The 16,308-nt window shown below is 35.7% G+C and overlaps 1 protein-coding gene across 24 annotated transcripts in view; it reads right to left on the bottom strand.

Moving 5' to 3' along the window:
• Positions 1-16,308, bottom strand: part of VPS13B (vacuolar protein sorting 13 homolog B) — a 438,137-nt gene that overhangs the window by 236,169 nt on the left and 185,660 nt on the right. For 20 of the 24 annotated variants that reach the window (XM_026082771.1, XM_026082768.1, XM_026082772.1 and 17 more), the window contains 2 exons: positions 12,313-12,460; positions 741-868 (listed from right to left, as the gene is read on the bottom strand). In XM_026082771.1, coding sequence (XP_025938556.1) covers positions 741-868; positions 12,313-12,460 — 276 coding nt within the window. Of the gene's footprint in view, positions 1-740; positions 869-9,191; positions 9,212-12,312; positions 12,461-12,985; positions 14,712-16,308 lie in introns of those variants that run through there. The other 4 variants (XR_003256169.1, XM_026082770.1, XM_026082790.1 and 1 more) reach the window with 3 other exon arrangements.

The following is a 16,308-nucleotide window of genomic DNA, read 5'->3' as shown; positions in this document are numbered from 1 at the left end:
TGTACCAGTCTCATAGAATGTACTGTTCAAAAGCCACAATTTATAATAATGGTAAGTTAGGGTTATTTACAGGCAAGCACTCAATACATACATGGAAGCCCAAAGTCCTATTCTAGCATTTCTAAACTGTCTAGTATTTGATCATGCAATCTAAACACTGGATTTCTAAGATGGCCCTTTTGGTGTATGATATGTATGTATATATATTGCTACATGAAAACTCTGCTTCTACTGATCACAGATCACAATCAAGAGCAGTGTAGGATGAAACAGTTAGATCAATGAGTGGTCCTTAATAAAAAGGTAGACAGATAAGCAGAAGAGCCACTACTGTATAACATCATACTGTATCATATAGCCCAAGAAAGAATTTACACTTTCCTCAGATATTTTTAGAAAGGACAGTATTTTGCAATTTTAATTACAGATGAGCAGGAAGCTATGTTTATAATTCAAAAGAGTGCGACAAGCATTTTTTTCTTCACATAATTTTTTAAAGGATCATCCCCTTAGTAACAAAAAACTATTTTGAYCACTAATATTTTAAAGTCAAAGTTTTCTTTGCTTAATTTACCAGCAACCTATATTTTAATTTTCATCCTCTACTATGTTGAAACTACTGAAATAAGACAATAAAACCAGGGAACTCCTTTAAAAACCCTCCATAAAAAGCACTGGGATGCATAAAAAGTATCATAAAGTTCGGAAAAACAGTTTTTCTCACTCTCTTTTCATCTTACCTGAAGTGTAAGGCGCTTAACTGCATTCCATACTATTCCAATAAATTCCTTCATTCTTTCTTCAGGACTTCTGCAGCTTTCAGATGAGTTCAGCATGGTTTTCACAGGGAGTGATAAAGGCCGAGATTCTAAGGCAAACAGCAAAATTCAGTTATACAAAGTATACCTAAGGTATATACTTACTGGTAGCAAAGAAAAAGCCTACTTATTTTAAATTCTAATGTAGTTCTTCTCTCACTGTATACCAGTGATAATACTATGTAGCAGAAGCTTCAGTAGCTATTTACTAGTTTCTAACTTGGCAATACAACTGTACCAGTAAAACATGGTGAGAAATGCAAAGTTTCAAAAGCATTTTGAGAAATGCTTAAACTTTTTTAATGTAAACTGCTATGAAAATATTATGAGGAATGCTTAATCTAAGCAATTAAGTCAGTTTTCAAAGTGTGATAACCTATTTGGTGACGGAATAGCAATACAAGAGGTTTTCACATACATTGGTGCCAGGGTAATCTAAACAGGGTTTTAGTTTTGTAAACTTGTTGCAAGAAATGTGAGAGCGCTCATATTAAATTACAGCCTTTGATTTGTTTACTCTAAAAATTCACTTAACAAAAACTTTGAGTATGCATCCAAAAAAGGTCTAAAAATTAAATGATTTTCTTGAAAGAGAACGAATGGATCAAATAGCAATTGCAAATTCTTTAAAGAATGTATGAATCGTGCACAGTTCCCTCTGTCCTCTCTTACAGAATATCTTCCTTTTTAGGTTTTGGGATACCCACCAAATTATTGTCAGCATCTTTAGCATTTCCAAGTTTGGCCTACATATTGTCGAGCTGACAAAATTGCAGGAATACATTATGAAGTCTTCACAGCTTCACTTAAATTAAATTAAAATCAATCCCAAAGTTACAAGTTATGTTTCAGAATTATAAAGCCCAGAGAAATCTGGAGCATACAAACTACAGAAAAATTCTTAAAATAAAGTTATTATCAACTGAGCTCAGGTGAGTGAATTTCTATGCCCTTTTATATGCATCATTTGGTCTTCAGTCAGTTTTAGTCATCCAAGGAAACGTAGAGAAGAATTCAAAATGAAATATCTGAGAGGTGGATTTATGATATTTTTCCCTTCAAAGAAATAAAAGACCATGGTTGAATAATATTTTAGACAAAATCCTTTAACAAATGCTCTAATACTTTAAATGGCCTGAAAATAAAGGGAAGCATTAATTTTATTCAACTGAGGAGGAATTCAAAATATTCAAAGAGAAAGAGATGGTCAAAAGAGTAGGAAATAGAATTTTTAAGGGTGCAGTATAATTAGCCCTCTCAGATATTCCTGGCTCCAATTATGGATCTATTAAGATGATAGAGGATGAAAATGGGACCATGAGAACGTAGGAAGCACAACACTTCAGAACCGTTCTTTGTTAGCTGCGCTGGAGAAACAAACTAAATTTTTTGTCCATATGGAGAATCAGTGTGACATAGCTGTTTCGCAGTATTTTCTCATCTGGATGCTTTTATGCCATGCCATTCAATCCACGTACAAATGGATTATACTAACACAACGACAGTTAGTGAGGAAAAGTTGTTTTGCTTTAACTTCATACCCTACCTCAGTTCACACTAGCTTCTCTGTGTGGACAGGCCTTCTACTACACACATTACATGGGAAGAGTTAGAAACAGCCTGAGCATTAAGAAAGATTAAAACAAGAGAGTTAATGGCACCTACAGCTCAAAGGGTGGGTAACGGTAAGAACAATATATAAAGTCACCATGAGACTCTGGACATTTGCGAGAGGCAGGAACGCCAGTCTGAACAACTCAGCGGGTAACGGGGAGCTACCCATGCAGATGGGAGAATGCAGGATGAAAAGACAAATAAAAATGTAAAACTGTATTCTACAGCAGGGAATATCAGCATCCTACATCACTGAACAAGTGCATTCCTCAAGAGTGGGGTCTAAAAGAAGGTTTTGTTCCAGTCTCCCATGTTTTGTTGGCTGAGAAACACATGCTCTTAGCTGGCCAAAATTAGCTGGCCAAAACCCCACTTTTTTCAGCGCACATGCCACTCAAACCTGCAAAGCTGCTTCAAAGTCCAGGAATATCCATGACAGACAACAGCCTCATGTCATACCACACACTCAACCAAAAGACCAAAGAAAGAAAGAAAGAAAAATAGACAAGTAGCAAGAGTTGTTTTGGGGAAAAAGAAAAAAGAAGGTTAGAAATAACTCCTGAAAAAGAAAGCAGAAAGAAAACCTCTGCTTGTGGGGTCCCCCCCCTTTTCTGCCTAAAGGGATGGTGGGACAGACCAGCGTCACAATTCCCCATCAGGCAAGACCATCAGTAGATGACAGCTGCTAAGAGACTGCAGCAGTATGGTGTGGCTACCCTGCATGTTTGGCTAGTCCTCTGTAGTAGACACATAGACTGGATCAGCTCCATCTGTCTCAGTATGAAGGTTAATCTCCTAAAATAATTATGCTACTCAGCTACTACTGAACTGAAAATCTAGCAACATTTCCTGGCACTGTAATCAGCTTTGTGTTGAAGCCAGGAGCCAGTCAGCAATAGCTAGATAGAAAATACAATTTGTCTGAAACATTTACAAACTGAGGAGGAAAAAAAGAGGCTGCTTCAGCTTGTACCAAGTTGACTTTTCAGGAAAACTAACACACAGGAAAACAAAATGTTCCCACTCTCATCTTCTAGTCTATATTGTGTAACTGACATTTTGGTAAAAATACACATTGCATCTATTTCAAATCAATCAGTTATAGGTTGGCACACTTGAATTTCAGAACACGCACTGGTAATGAAAAGACTTTTTAAAAAGGACTGATCATACCTATATGGATTGAGCTACCAGAAGCAGCAGTTTTCATAATTTATTTCACAATTTATGGTTAAAGTACAGAGGCAGTTCCAAGTGGCAATCCTGCAAAATTAATCATAAAAGTCCTCTCTTTGTAGCAGATGCCAGTAAACAAGACTTATAGGCATAAATCCTAGACAGAGGTGTTTTTCTTATATAGCCTCTTTCTTTGTGGTTTTTAGCCTACTGGGAAATGGTTGCTCTAGGAATCTGATCCATAAGATACTTACAAGTTTTAAAAATGAAAAGATCTTTGAAAAAATGATGCTATTCCATGCTATTAATTAATATTCAGTGACCCAAGAAACACGAAATGGAAAAGAAATTCTTTAGAAGTGAGCTGATTTGTGGCAAAAGGACATTTCTCAAATAGATAAAAAGTGAAAAGACTGCTCAGAGATCTTCCGCTACTGAGCTGAGGATCACGAATAAATCTGTACTCACCACTAATTGCCTTGGCACATGCTTTTGGTTCCTCCTCCTCCCTTACAGCTGGTAACTGAACTAAAGGCAGGTAAAATACAATGCGACTATGTTATTCCTAATTGTATGTATGTGGTGTGAACCTATCAGGTCTCACTCTTCTGGCACGAGACTCCTTGTTTCTCACGGCCCTCTCATTAAGAGGACGGCAGCTTCTCTCTGGCTTGGGATTGAGGCTGCTGTAGAGCAACCTGATGGAAAAGGTTATCACACTGCAGGCAAACCCGCGCTCTCTGGGCTCCCCCAGCTCCTTCCTCCTGAAAGACCCTGTGCGCAGGCCACGGCCTGCGCAGCAGTCCGCACCGGGGTCGTCTCTGCACCAGCCCACAGCATGACCCTCCTCGAGATGCGTGTGTCACAAGACGGCAGCACACGGGGTATGCCATGCTTCCACATCACAGCCCTGCCGGGGCTCTCCAGCACTCTTTAGCTAAGCTGAGAAAAATGCTCCTGCAAGCTAATCATAGGTACTAAGAGGGCATGACAGCAAAACACATGAACAGTAATAGTATTTAAAATAAAAAAGAAATCAAAGGAAAGCACACTGTTATTACTTGGCTATTTCTGGAAAAATTTTTCCGCTAGTAACACCAGAAAGAGTCTCTACAATGTCAAAGAACTCATTTCTTCATATACATTCTTTTTTTATGCATTAGATATGTCTTTTTATCAGAAATAAAAACAAAAATACCAACGTGTTTGCTACAAATGTAAGCCATTGAGGAATTGATTAAGAAGTCTCAGGGATTAGAAATGAGATTAAAAAGCAGTGAAGGAGAAAACTCAAACTTCAAACAACTCTGGAAAAAAGAGGAAAATCTAAATGGGCTACAGATTTTTTTGTAGAAGATTGTTAAAAAAAAGCCTACTTAAAACTTACTTGCTTGCCCTTTTCCATAAGCCAGCAGTTTTAGGTTTCTACATATAATATTGGGCAAAAGCAAAATCTTACTGAGACTTGTTAAATAAAAATTTGTTTATTCTTAGGTTCATACCCCACTTCCCCTCATAGGTTTACATACTTTTTCTATTTACAACGCAACAGAACAAAATATATATGTGTGTGTGTGTATGTGTGTATACACACATACAGATATATAAAGGCATTATAAATGATTCACATTTTCATATATAAGATGGCCAAAGAAACAAATTCTGTTCTCAATACAATGTATTTCTAGCTAGTCTACTTGTGATAATTTTGTTCCATGATTTAATTTTAGCACAGTGTATATATATATATATATATATATACACACACACAAGAAATTGCAAAAACACAGGGGAATATCTTGCTGAAAACGCTTCCTATCTTAACTTACTAATTTTTCCTATAGTCATTATTTCAGAATAAAAGCTCATCCAAGAACTGGCTCACTGTAACCATTAGGTGAGGCTCACAGCTTTATTTACTTATATTTTCTGAAGTATTAGTATCAAGTGTCAGAACTGTTTCAGAAGTATCCACATTTTATTTTTGCATGATCACACAAGAAGCTACTCCCTATACTCCATTGCTGGATGACTGACATTTGATTTATTCATATAGCTGAGATTTATTTGAGGAAAAACTATGATGATCTGTATGTGAAAAAAGGTTGCTCTGCATTTTTCTTCATCAGGATGCTTCAGGAGAAAAGTTGTACTTAAATATCTTAACTACTCTAAAAAACACTAATAAGTCTATTTAAGCTTATAAAATAAAAATGCAATACATTTGCCAGCATACTGAATAGTCTTTGCATAAGTAATTTCTCTACTGAACTTTGAGCATTTTTGCATTCTACTTTACTAACAGCAAGGGTAATATATTACTTTTATCTGTCAAGATCATAACTGAGCCACACAATCCCTGACAACTAGTCAAAGCAAGTATTTTTATCCAGAGAAACGATAGCAGAGGTGTAGCAACTCAATTAGAAAGGTCATTCACTGAGTTAGCAGTAGAATAAGTATTAAAATACGGAAGCTTTTGACTTTTAACMCAATATGCCTTTCTCTAGAGTAAATGTATGTCAGTATATGAAGATAAATGTGATATTAACGTGGCTGTGCAAGCAGAAGGGATCTTTCTGTGTGAAAGTGGGGGGCGGCTAGGACATGGCTATGGTCAGCAGTTCCCCGCTTTACATCTTTAACACGACTGCTGCACTGTTTCTGGCAACAAATATCTATTTAGTTCTGGGGAACAAAAATAAAAGAAGGACTGAAGCTTTATTGTACACACTGATAGCAGCTTTTAACCTTATATCTCACTTGCTCTTAGAGGGGTATTCTCCATTATTCCTGATTCCAGTTCTAGGCAGCAGCTAACAGGACCCGTATTAAAAATTGTGCATAATGAAAAATTGCTGAATTGTGACTATATAAGTATTGGTGTTGTTTAACATACCCAGCAGTTTCTGAAGCTCTTAAGAAAAAGAACAAAACAACAATGAAAAAAACTACTAAGGTCAATCTAGAAATGAAAGAAAAATCAACTCCCTCAAAATAAACAAGAAAAATGGCTCAGAAAACATGTTTAGTTGTAATTATGGATGCTGCAGGTAGAAGCAAGAGGGAGAAAGGGAACTGATGCATCCTCATGCATCACTCATGCACTCCTCTAGTTTAGTGCTTATTTTCACAGGCAACACTGACCTACTATACTAGCAAGTATCAAAATGAGTTCTAGATGTGTTTGTATCTAGTCCATGCCTGAATTTATCTTAATATTGCTTACCATTCCAAAAAACTTATATTATGAAGTAAGAATTTCAGACTTTGTGTTTGCAAAAACTTTTCTGATAAATGCAGGAGCAATTCTGCCTGATTTTCAAAACATTTAAAAAAAACACTTGAAGTTCCTTAGTCTTTTGAATATAATCAAAACCTGTTCTTTCTCTGTCAACTTTGAGTTTCTCCATACTGAGAGCGTAGCTGATACATTACATTGGCTTTGTGTTCCTAACATTCTTAGACTCCACAGACCGAAATAAAAAAATGATGGTGTCATACGACAAAGTTCAAGCATTTTACTAGCTGAGAAAACTCACAGTAGCTGTTTCTCAAAATAGGTAACTTCTAGGCACCTAACTGTCCAGGCATTTAGAGATTGCTATAAACCATCTGAGTCCAGAGTCTTTGTTTTTAAATAATCCTTCCAAGAACTAAAATCCTTTTATAAAAATGAAAAAAATCATAGTACTTTTAGGCACCCTACGGTAAATGTGCCTCAGATTTAAATTCCTGTATTTTACTTTGCCTATTTAGAATCTATTTAATTTCATTCATCTTCCTAAATATAACAGTCATACATTTCATGGCAGGCATGAATAAACGATAATCATTCAGTTCATTGAGCAGAAAGAGAGATCTACTAATACAAATGCTTCAGATAATCCACTGCTTTCTCACAAGCCAGACTCTCCTCACACTTGCCAGTTCTCTGCATTCCAACAGTTCATTTTTAGCAGGAATCTAGTTCAACATTCTCACTATTTTAGAACAAAAACCCTCAGTAATTGCATCCAGTTTTACTAAGTCCTGCCRCACTATAGTGAGCAGAACGTTTATTAGCTTAAGATGAAACTTCAGTTAGTAACAGTAATAGAGAACCAGCTTGGCTGAATATGAATCTGCCTAGGAAATTTCAGAAAGCACAAGATGGTCCTGAACACTGACATCTATTACTCTACAGTGGAAGTAAGACAAAATTGTTGAATCATTTCTTCATTTTAATAATAGCTATCAAATGTAACATACGCTTACTATGTTGTAATGTATTAAGAATGGAATATCTGAAATAAATACTCTTAGACCACTGCAGTAAAGATTTGGCTGACGCCTCTTCCGGCTGAGGCCAGCTTCGCTGAACTTCTGCAACGAGCAGTTTCCTAAGGAAATAAGGCTTATGCAATCCTATGCTCTACGCATATGCATGCACTAATTTGCTCATCTAATTCCTTTTGACTTTACTGATCAATATAAATCAAATTTGATAGAATAGGTGTCTTGATGCTTCTACAAGTTCTGTGGAAAAAAGGCAAGCAGGCAATTTATACAGGAGAGAGAATATAAAGGCCATACTGGACTGTGCTTTCCACTTTCTGGCTATGACAACACCATCCATCTACTTGAGATGCAAATCAATACTAAGCTAGGTGTAACTTAGCACTTACAAAACTTTAAATTGTTTTAATTATATGTCCTTAAGAACAATAGTTCCACAGAACAATATATCAAAACTTACTAGCTTCCTGTGTAGGTATGCTGCATACACTGTACATACACTAAAATGATCATTTTGCCAGTATCCAGTCCGAAGAGCTATGCTTCCCTGCCTGTCTGTAAGTCTGCTCAACATTTTTCACTGAGGTAATATAGAGAACTCTTGAACTGCTGAGAATGGGAGCAGAAGAAGCGGGTGGCTGAAGGGACTGAGGTAAATACTTCCATTTTTTTAATCTTTTCTGTAATGCTTCCATGTAGGAAAGCAGAAAAGCTGAATAAAAGGGCCCTCAAAGAAGAGAAGACTGGATACTGAAGGGGGCCAAAGTCTTTAATAGGGTGATCTTTAGCAGAAGAAAGAGCCAGACCTCTTCCCTTCCTTATCGTTTTGTTTGTCCATGGCCACATTATGCAAAATTTAAACCATATACTCTCTTATCTTACTCTGGTTTTGAAGAGTCTGTGGTTAAGAAGATTTATAAATAACCACAGTTTGAAACTTAAGAGCAGAAACCTTGGATTTTCATTTATTTGCAGATAGATACCATATAAATAGCAGTTTTGCTCTTTTCCCATGCTTCATTTTTGGCACGGTCTCAGCAGCCATTAACTAACTAATAAACTGAACGAAAGATCAATGTTTTAAATCATTCGACAGCTGTGATTCCAAACTGCTTTCATTTAATACATGGGGCTGGTTTCTAGCCGTTCTCAAGGGAATGGCTCCTAAGATCACAGGGGAATTGAAAAGGGTAAATTCAAGATCATTACCTGAACAGTGTGATTTTAAGACACAATCTCTTTCAATCTGCAAAGACTCTGCATACATGCTTGCTATCAATGCAGGAATCTCAGCTTTCAGACAAGTGAAGGTATCCATAGCTAGCCTAGATGGTGAAGAGATACAAGGCTTACAGTTGTCACTGCCTATTTATCTAGCAGGCTTCTCTAGCGCTGGTCTGGTGCTTATTATAACAAAGCCCTAAACCTCTAATTAGTGTGATTTTTACTCCTAGTTTTAAAAAGGTGAGACAAAAAATGAAAGAAAACTCAGACACAAAGTTGGTGAAATTAAAAGGAAGGAAATAAAGTAAAAAATAGTGGTAGCAAGGGACCCAGAACTTTGAGCAATCATATTTCTTTACTGGATAATTTTTGTTTGATCATTACTGTAGGAAAGCTAATCCTCAAAGTGAAGAATAACAAAGGCTGAAGATCAAAACTGGCTACCAAGCTGGACAGGAATCAGACTGGGACACTAATTTTCAAAACTCAACACCAAAGCTACTTCGTAAACTATATACATACTTTTATAAGTTGGTAATTAGCACGCACTATTCTAGCACCTGTGCATACAAGTAGCTGTTAAGGATGAATGTATGTTTACACAGGTGCAATTCAGAATTCAAATCTGATAATCAGAATTCAAGATCTGAAAATCTGAGTCAGTTATAAAAAGTCATCCTTAGCATCAATTCTGAAAAACAAATTTTAAGATAGATTAAAAAATAGCATCTGAAAATTTACTGATGAATAACTGACAGTAATTCTTTATCACTGTTTCTTTGCTTTTACCTTTCATGGAAAAATGTTGCTTTGCCTCACCTCCTTTTTTTGTTGTTCTCATCGACTTTAATCACACCAATTTTTTCCTGTGCTCAAACACTCTTTTCTCCTGAAATCTCAAGCAACAGCTTTGCACTTGACTCTATATAAATTCCTCCTTCCCCTTCATAAAATAAACAAGGTAAGCATGAGGGAATACAATGAGAATATTCAAAGAGGTTATCATTTAGTATTCATAAAAATTTGCTTCCCTAACCATATCATTTATATCATTTTATATCGTGTTATATCATTTTATATCATGTTATATCATTTTATATCATGTTATATCATTTTTTTAGGTTCTGGATAAACACTGATTCTTGTGCTCAAAAAATTAAAAAAAAACCTAGTTATGTAATTAATGAAGGGGATGAGAAAATGGAAGATGTATATACCTTTATGTATTTCTATTAAAATGTAAAGTTTTATAATTAAAAGCTACATGTTTATTTTTTTAATCAGACATTTTGTCTCTTGTATATGCATATAAGAGAAAAATGACAACATTCTTAACAGGCAGATTTCTTAAGGGCATTGCAGTAGAAACAGTATTCAGGAAAGACTTAAAGGAAATGATAGTGGTGACTTCTTTTATCACTGCTAGTTCTCCTTAACTTCCTTTTATAAATTTCAGTTTGCAACCCCTATTTCCGGTCAATGACAAACATTGTGTATTTTCCTAAAATTTCCTTTAAAAATTTCATTTTTACTGTATTAAGTGTAAATGCATTCATTCATGTAATTGTTCCATTCTACATAAATTTTTAAGCAAGAGGTATTTAATCAAATGGCATTCACAGGCTTTACCTCAAAAGTTCACATTAATCAATCCCAGACATGTTGTGACATTATTTTAATCAACTGTGGCTTCACAATCAGTTAAAGAAAGAACTTTAACATTAATATAATGACCGAATATACCCCTGTATATTATTAGGTAACATGCTTAGGTAACTCCAAAAAGCAAATAACTCTCTTCTTCCCCTGAGTCAACAGAGAACTTTGCTAATTGAGATTTTCAAAGCTCCTCTATGATTAGGCTTTGTTCAGGCAAAAAAAAAAAAGGATGATGAAYGCACCATTTATTCTTTAAAAATACAGTTTTTTCAAACCCTAAACAAAGAGTAGATTTTCTCCCTCTACTCCCTCCTTTATATTTGTCTCTGTGAAGAAACCATTTACAAAGCACACTTTCAACCCCATTTTTTACAGTGAAACGATGACAGTGTCTCTAGCGCGTTACACCTTTGTGCTTTGCTGATAGGGATGGGCATACTTAACCACACAAGGAAACCAATGTTTGCAAGCAAAATGTATTGTTTATGATGTCGGCAGAACAGAACTATAGAGGCTAAGTATAATTAATTAACAGAAGAATATACTTAATATAGTCATTTCATAACATTTCCAGATAAAATAAAGGATATTCATAAATGAAATAGGCTCATTTCAAAGACTTCTCTTATTTTATGACCAATGGTAACATCAGACCCCACATAACATTCAGCAAACTGATTTTCTGCCCCTATCCCTTTCTATCTCAAAATAGCAATTAAACTCTACCACTAGTGGATAAGATTCTAATCTCAATTTCAGCAGACAACATCTTGAAGTGCTTCATGACTATCTGGAAATAAACATCAATGCAAAGGAAAAGAGAATTTGTTCAGTGTATTTCAGAAGGATTACTAAAAGTCTCAGCTGGATAGTCACTTTTGCTGGATGATGTCCTACTATACTACTTGGAGACAGTACCATATGATTAAATAGCCTATAAAATCACAGAATGCCATATCATCTTGATTAGTAATAATAAAATTAAACTTTAGCACTCATAAGTGGCCAGAGAATACTCCTAAATTTAAGAATTGCAGAAACAGAAATGGCAAAAAATACATTTTCTGTGAGAAAGTGATTCTGAAAACCGTGAATGTTTACGCACAAATCATAGCTCTGAAGGACTTGCATACATGCCAGACTTTAAGCAATGTGAATAGTCTGACTGAGATGAAGGGGATTACTCACAGTGCCTAGGGTCTGACAAAATTCTGGACTAAACTACTAAACATCAAGACAAATCGTTGATGTTCTATTGAAAACACATCTCCTTTATCTAGTCTTACAAAACATGTTATCTGAAATAATCCGGGCCCCAAATAGTATAAAAATAAAGCTGAGATGAAAATTAAACATATGTTTTAATTTTAAAAGTCTGATGATTTTTAATTAAAGAAATTGCATTTTCCCAAGAAAATATTTGCTTAAATCTGAAAGTTGTTCCATGGTATTTGCACAGCTGATGCTGTTCAACTGCACATGCATGTTATTGAGAGAGGCTAAAAAGGCAGGCTGGCTAGATTCAATTCAAAAGTGACCATACCTGTTACCGTTTTTGTTTTGACAGGGCTGCTGGCATACTCAGAGGCTTGATTCGATTGCTGCCTTGCCAAAGGTGCACTTCCAACTGATGCTTCATCCTCCTTTTTTCGGGTTACTGACATGCCAAGAGGAACAGCTCCTACAGACTGCTAGAAAAAGAAGTGTCTTGTGACAAACTCAAAACCCAAAAAACATACATATGAAAGAATTATCACATCATCATCAGAAGCATATCTTAAACTGCTTCTTTCCAAATTTCTAGAAGATAACTTGAAACTATGATTAGAGCACATACTTATGAAAACAAATTTTACAACTTCTTCACTAAACAGCTGAAACACTATATTCAGACTTGAAATTACAATTCTTTATTTTAGCTTCCGATAGTCTGAAGAAACTGCTTTAAAATTACAAAAAAGTGAAATGGAATTCATCAACTTAAAATACCATGCTTGTTCGCCAAGCAAAATGCATATGAATAAATCTGGATGATCATTAAATCAAAATCATAGTGTAGATGTTTAATGGAAAATGAAGAATGTTAGCCAGATAGGAAGATTCCAAGGTTTTGCAAAGAAATTTATTAATCTTAATTAATTCAACTTCAAAAAAAGTGTGTTATTCACACACTGTTACATTTGTGTCTCATTTTTGAAAGAATAAAAAAAATGCGTAGCCAGATTCTGACCATTTCTAAGTTTGTATTATATTTTTCTCCTTAGCATCTCAATAAAAATCATGGAAACTATTCAAAACATGACACTGTTTAACAAAAGTGAAAGCATTAAAAACTAGCCCGAAGGACTGCATCCTTATTTTAAAGACTAGAAAAACAGAGGAAAGTATTAATCCACATTAAGCAAAAACAATCAGCTGTGCAAGTCCACAAATGAACACAATCTATTGGTTTTGTTGACACTTTTTTATTAACACAAGTTAGAAAAGACACAATCATTAAAAAAATAGTTTGCTGCAGAGTCGGCTGTTGACTTTTTGCTGTAGCATTAGCTGAGGGTAAACTGTAGAGATATCCCAGTTGACAATAGCTGACAATATTTCTAGTGCTGATTTTGCACAGGGTTATCATTTAAAGCTGACAAAAGTTTTTCTGAAGATCAGACATTAGGATGACATGAATCTTAATAGATTTTTGTGTAATTTAATTTTGTTGGTATTGGAGCGAAAATGTACTCCATATAGCTGGGTAATGAGAAACCTCACACGTTGCATTAGGAATCTCTGTGGGAAACAAATTCGTGTGAGGTGGGCAATGTGCTTGTTAATTTGCTCCAATGGAAAACAGATCACTGAATCAAGCAGTGTGCAATATGTGCACACATACAAAACCCCAAAACAAACAAAAAAAAATCATTTAATTCATGACGAATGACTTCCAAACGCCTTTACCATTTTCCACTATAAAAATAAATTAAAATAAGACAGACAATCATCTATTTAATCCTATTCCAGTGAAATCAATCCACTTATATATACTACAATATGCAAAGTTAATGGGAAAAAATATATGCCAATAAGAAACAGAACTCTCATCTCTCCTCTTTGAATGTACAGTCACCAGCTTTGTCTCCAAAAGTCCTAAAAAGACATTCTGGTAGACAGTAACATGCCCCTTTAGTGTCCTCTAGCAATAATAATACATAAAACCCATCAGCTTTGAACAGACAAGTTTTATGCCATAAAAATGCTTCCCATATGTACATAGAGAGAGACTGAAGYAAAGTTTTGTAAACTTTTGTCAGACATATTACGTCACTTATTTTCAAAATCTAGCAGTTTATCAGATACAACTTTTCACATGGCAAARCCATCTGCAGCTTTCCCACTACAGCAACTGTTGACCCATTATTTGGAATTTTTAGACGTGACATTGCAAGAACATTGACCTGCCAAACTGAAGCAAGAGTTTCTGAAGAATGATTGGAGGCAATACAGGACAGTAAAAAAGATGATAGGGTGGAAAATATTGTCTGAAGAAACAGTACTTCTGAACCACTGAAGAAATGGATCAGCAACATATAATAGTAAGTTACACCATTAGTCATGCAGGGAAAAACATCAAGGCTATCACAGCCAGGCAAAGCTGGAAAAAATTATGACCAAATATTGAGTGCTTGAGTGCTGATCTGGACAATGAAACAGCTGTTTCATCTTTGCTCACGGAAATCAAGCCTGATGTTGCTGTTGATGACGCCCAGTACAATCTTGTCAGGTTTTTGGCAAAAGATTTCTGGTTACAAGAATGCAGAAGATGAAAGATCAATGTTGAACTGGATGGAAAAGGATCATCAAGATTTGGGTTTTAGCCACAAACTGATGAGGAAACTGTGGCTTGGGAAATAGCAGATGACAAGAGCACCACAGCTGTATGAGAAGATGAATCTGATGGGAAAAGAGACATTGCAGTCAAGCATTATCATAAGCATTTATCACAACAATCAAAAAAGCTAGAGATAAACAATATGCACTAAAGCTTAAAATACGTTCTTGGACTGAAAGCCTTATGGTCATTAATTGGTAGCGTTATAAAGAAGATAAACAAGGAACACTTAATGAAACACCTACAGAACTGCAGCAACTTTTGTAAGAGGTCGTTTTATACTGAGGAATACTGTAAAGAAAGGGAGGTTTCTCACAACAGTCAAAAAGATGCCTTTTACTGGAAAATATTAACCAGCTTACACAGGAATAATTAACAATATATGAATTACTATCAGATCTGCCATTAATAATTAAAGTGCAACCTTTCTAGGTGATAAAAATATGAACAATCATCACCCAAAGTGAGTGATGCCTAATAGTCACCTCACTGATAATAAATAAAGGCAAAAGAACATTTCAAGATAGGAAATCAAACTTTATTACTAAAGGAAAAAAATGAGGCACTAGTTTGCGAAATGTTGAATTCAATTCAGAAGCCTCAGCCCACACATGGGTTGCCATCTTTGAAATTAAGCCAAAACCAGCCATCTCTTACAATGGCCGTTGCATGCACATAGACTTATTTCTACATGTGCATTAGCCTCAACTGCAACCAGCAAGGAGGAAGTAGAATTAATGAAGTCATTGGAAAGGGAACAGATGGCAGCTCTGCTCAAGACACGATGTTTTGTTGACACATGAGATCACTGTCACACAACTACTTTATCTGCTGCTGAGAAGAGTATTTAGCTATGCTGCAAGACGCTCCAAGCTCTTCCCGAAGGAGCTGTAACAGGGGGAGAATATATCTTGTCCACCTTGAACCAGTTCTAATATGAATGAAATCACAACTACTGTTTGGCTACAGAATTACATTTTATTATTTTGTTTACTGAGATCAATAATAAAAGCACACACCTAATTTGCTTCAGAGAGCTCAAATGCAACTATCAGGCATGCCTAACCTCTGGGGTTCACAAAAGTACCTTTTTTGATACTGGAAGATGAATTTACTAATTCAGATGAAATCCTGTGACTACTTTGGGTAGCAATTTCAGCTAAACTCAGAAAAATGTCCTGCTGGTATAAAAGACAAGCCACTGATTAGCTGTAGTCTTTCCAGACTTATCTGATGAACTTACATCAGTCAACCCTCCCACATTTTCATCAGCTGATGAAAGCATTGTGTCAATAGTTTCAAGGGGCCTCTGAAAGTAGAATGTATTAGGTTTAAGTCCCCCCATGCAGGTCTAACTCCTTAAATAAGCAGTAATAACACTTCTACACCCTTCAGAATTTTAACTGAGTTCCTTTTGGTAGCAGGTGACAGATCTTGATAGGGACAAGCATAGTGCTTTTGGTCTGCAAGCAGTATCAGAAACCAACATGTGTTATAATCTGAGAAATCTCTGCACACCAAGAAGATAATTATGTCCACCTCAGCAACAAATTTGTTTTATCAAGACCATTCTGGCAATTTATCAAGGTAGACAACTGGAAAAGGTAGAAAAACTGGACCTACAGAAGGGCAACAGGGCTCTACCCTCAACAACCAACC

Source organism: Apteryx rowi, unplaced genomic scaffold (genome assembly GCF_003343035.1).
Source record: "Apteryx rowi isolate R43461 unplaced genomic scaffold, aptRow1 scaffold_591, whole genome shotgun sequence".
In the NCBI taxonomy this organism is placed as follows: Eukaryota; Metazoa; Chordata; class Aves; order Apterygiformes; family Apterygidae; genus Apteryx; species Apteryx rowi.
Note: the sequence above shows the minus strand (reverse complement) of the source record. Positions and strands in the feature narration are given on the sequence as shown.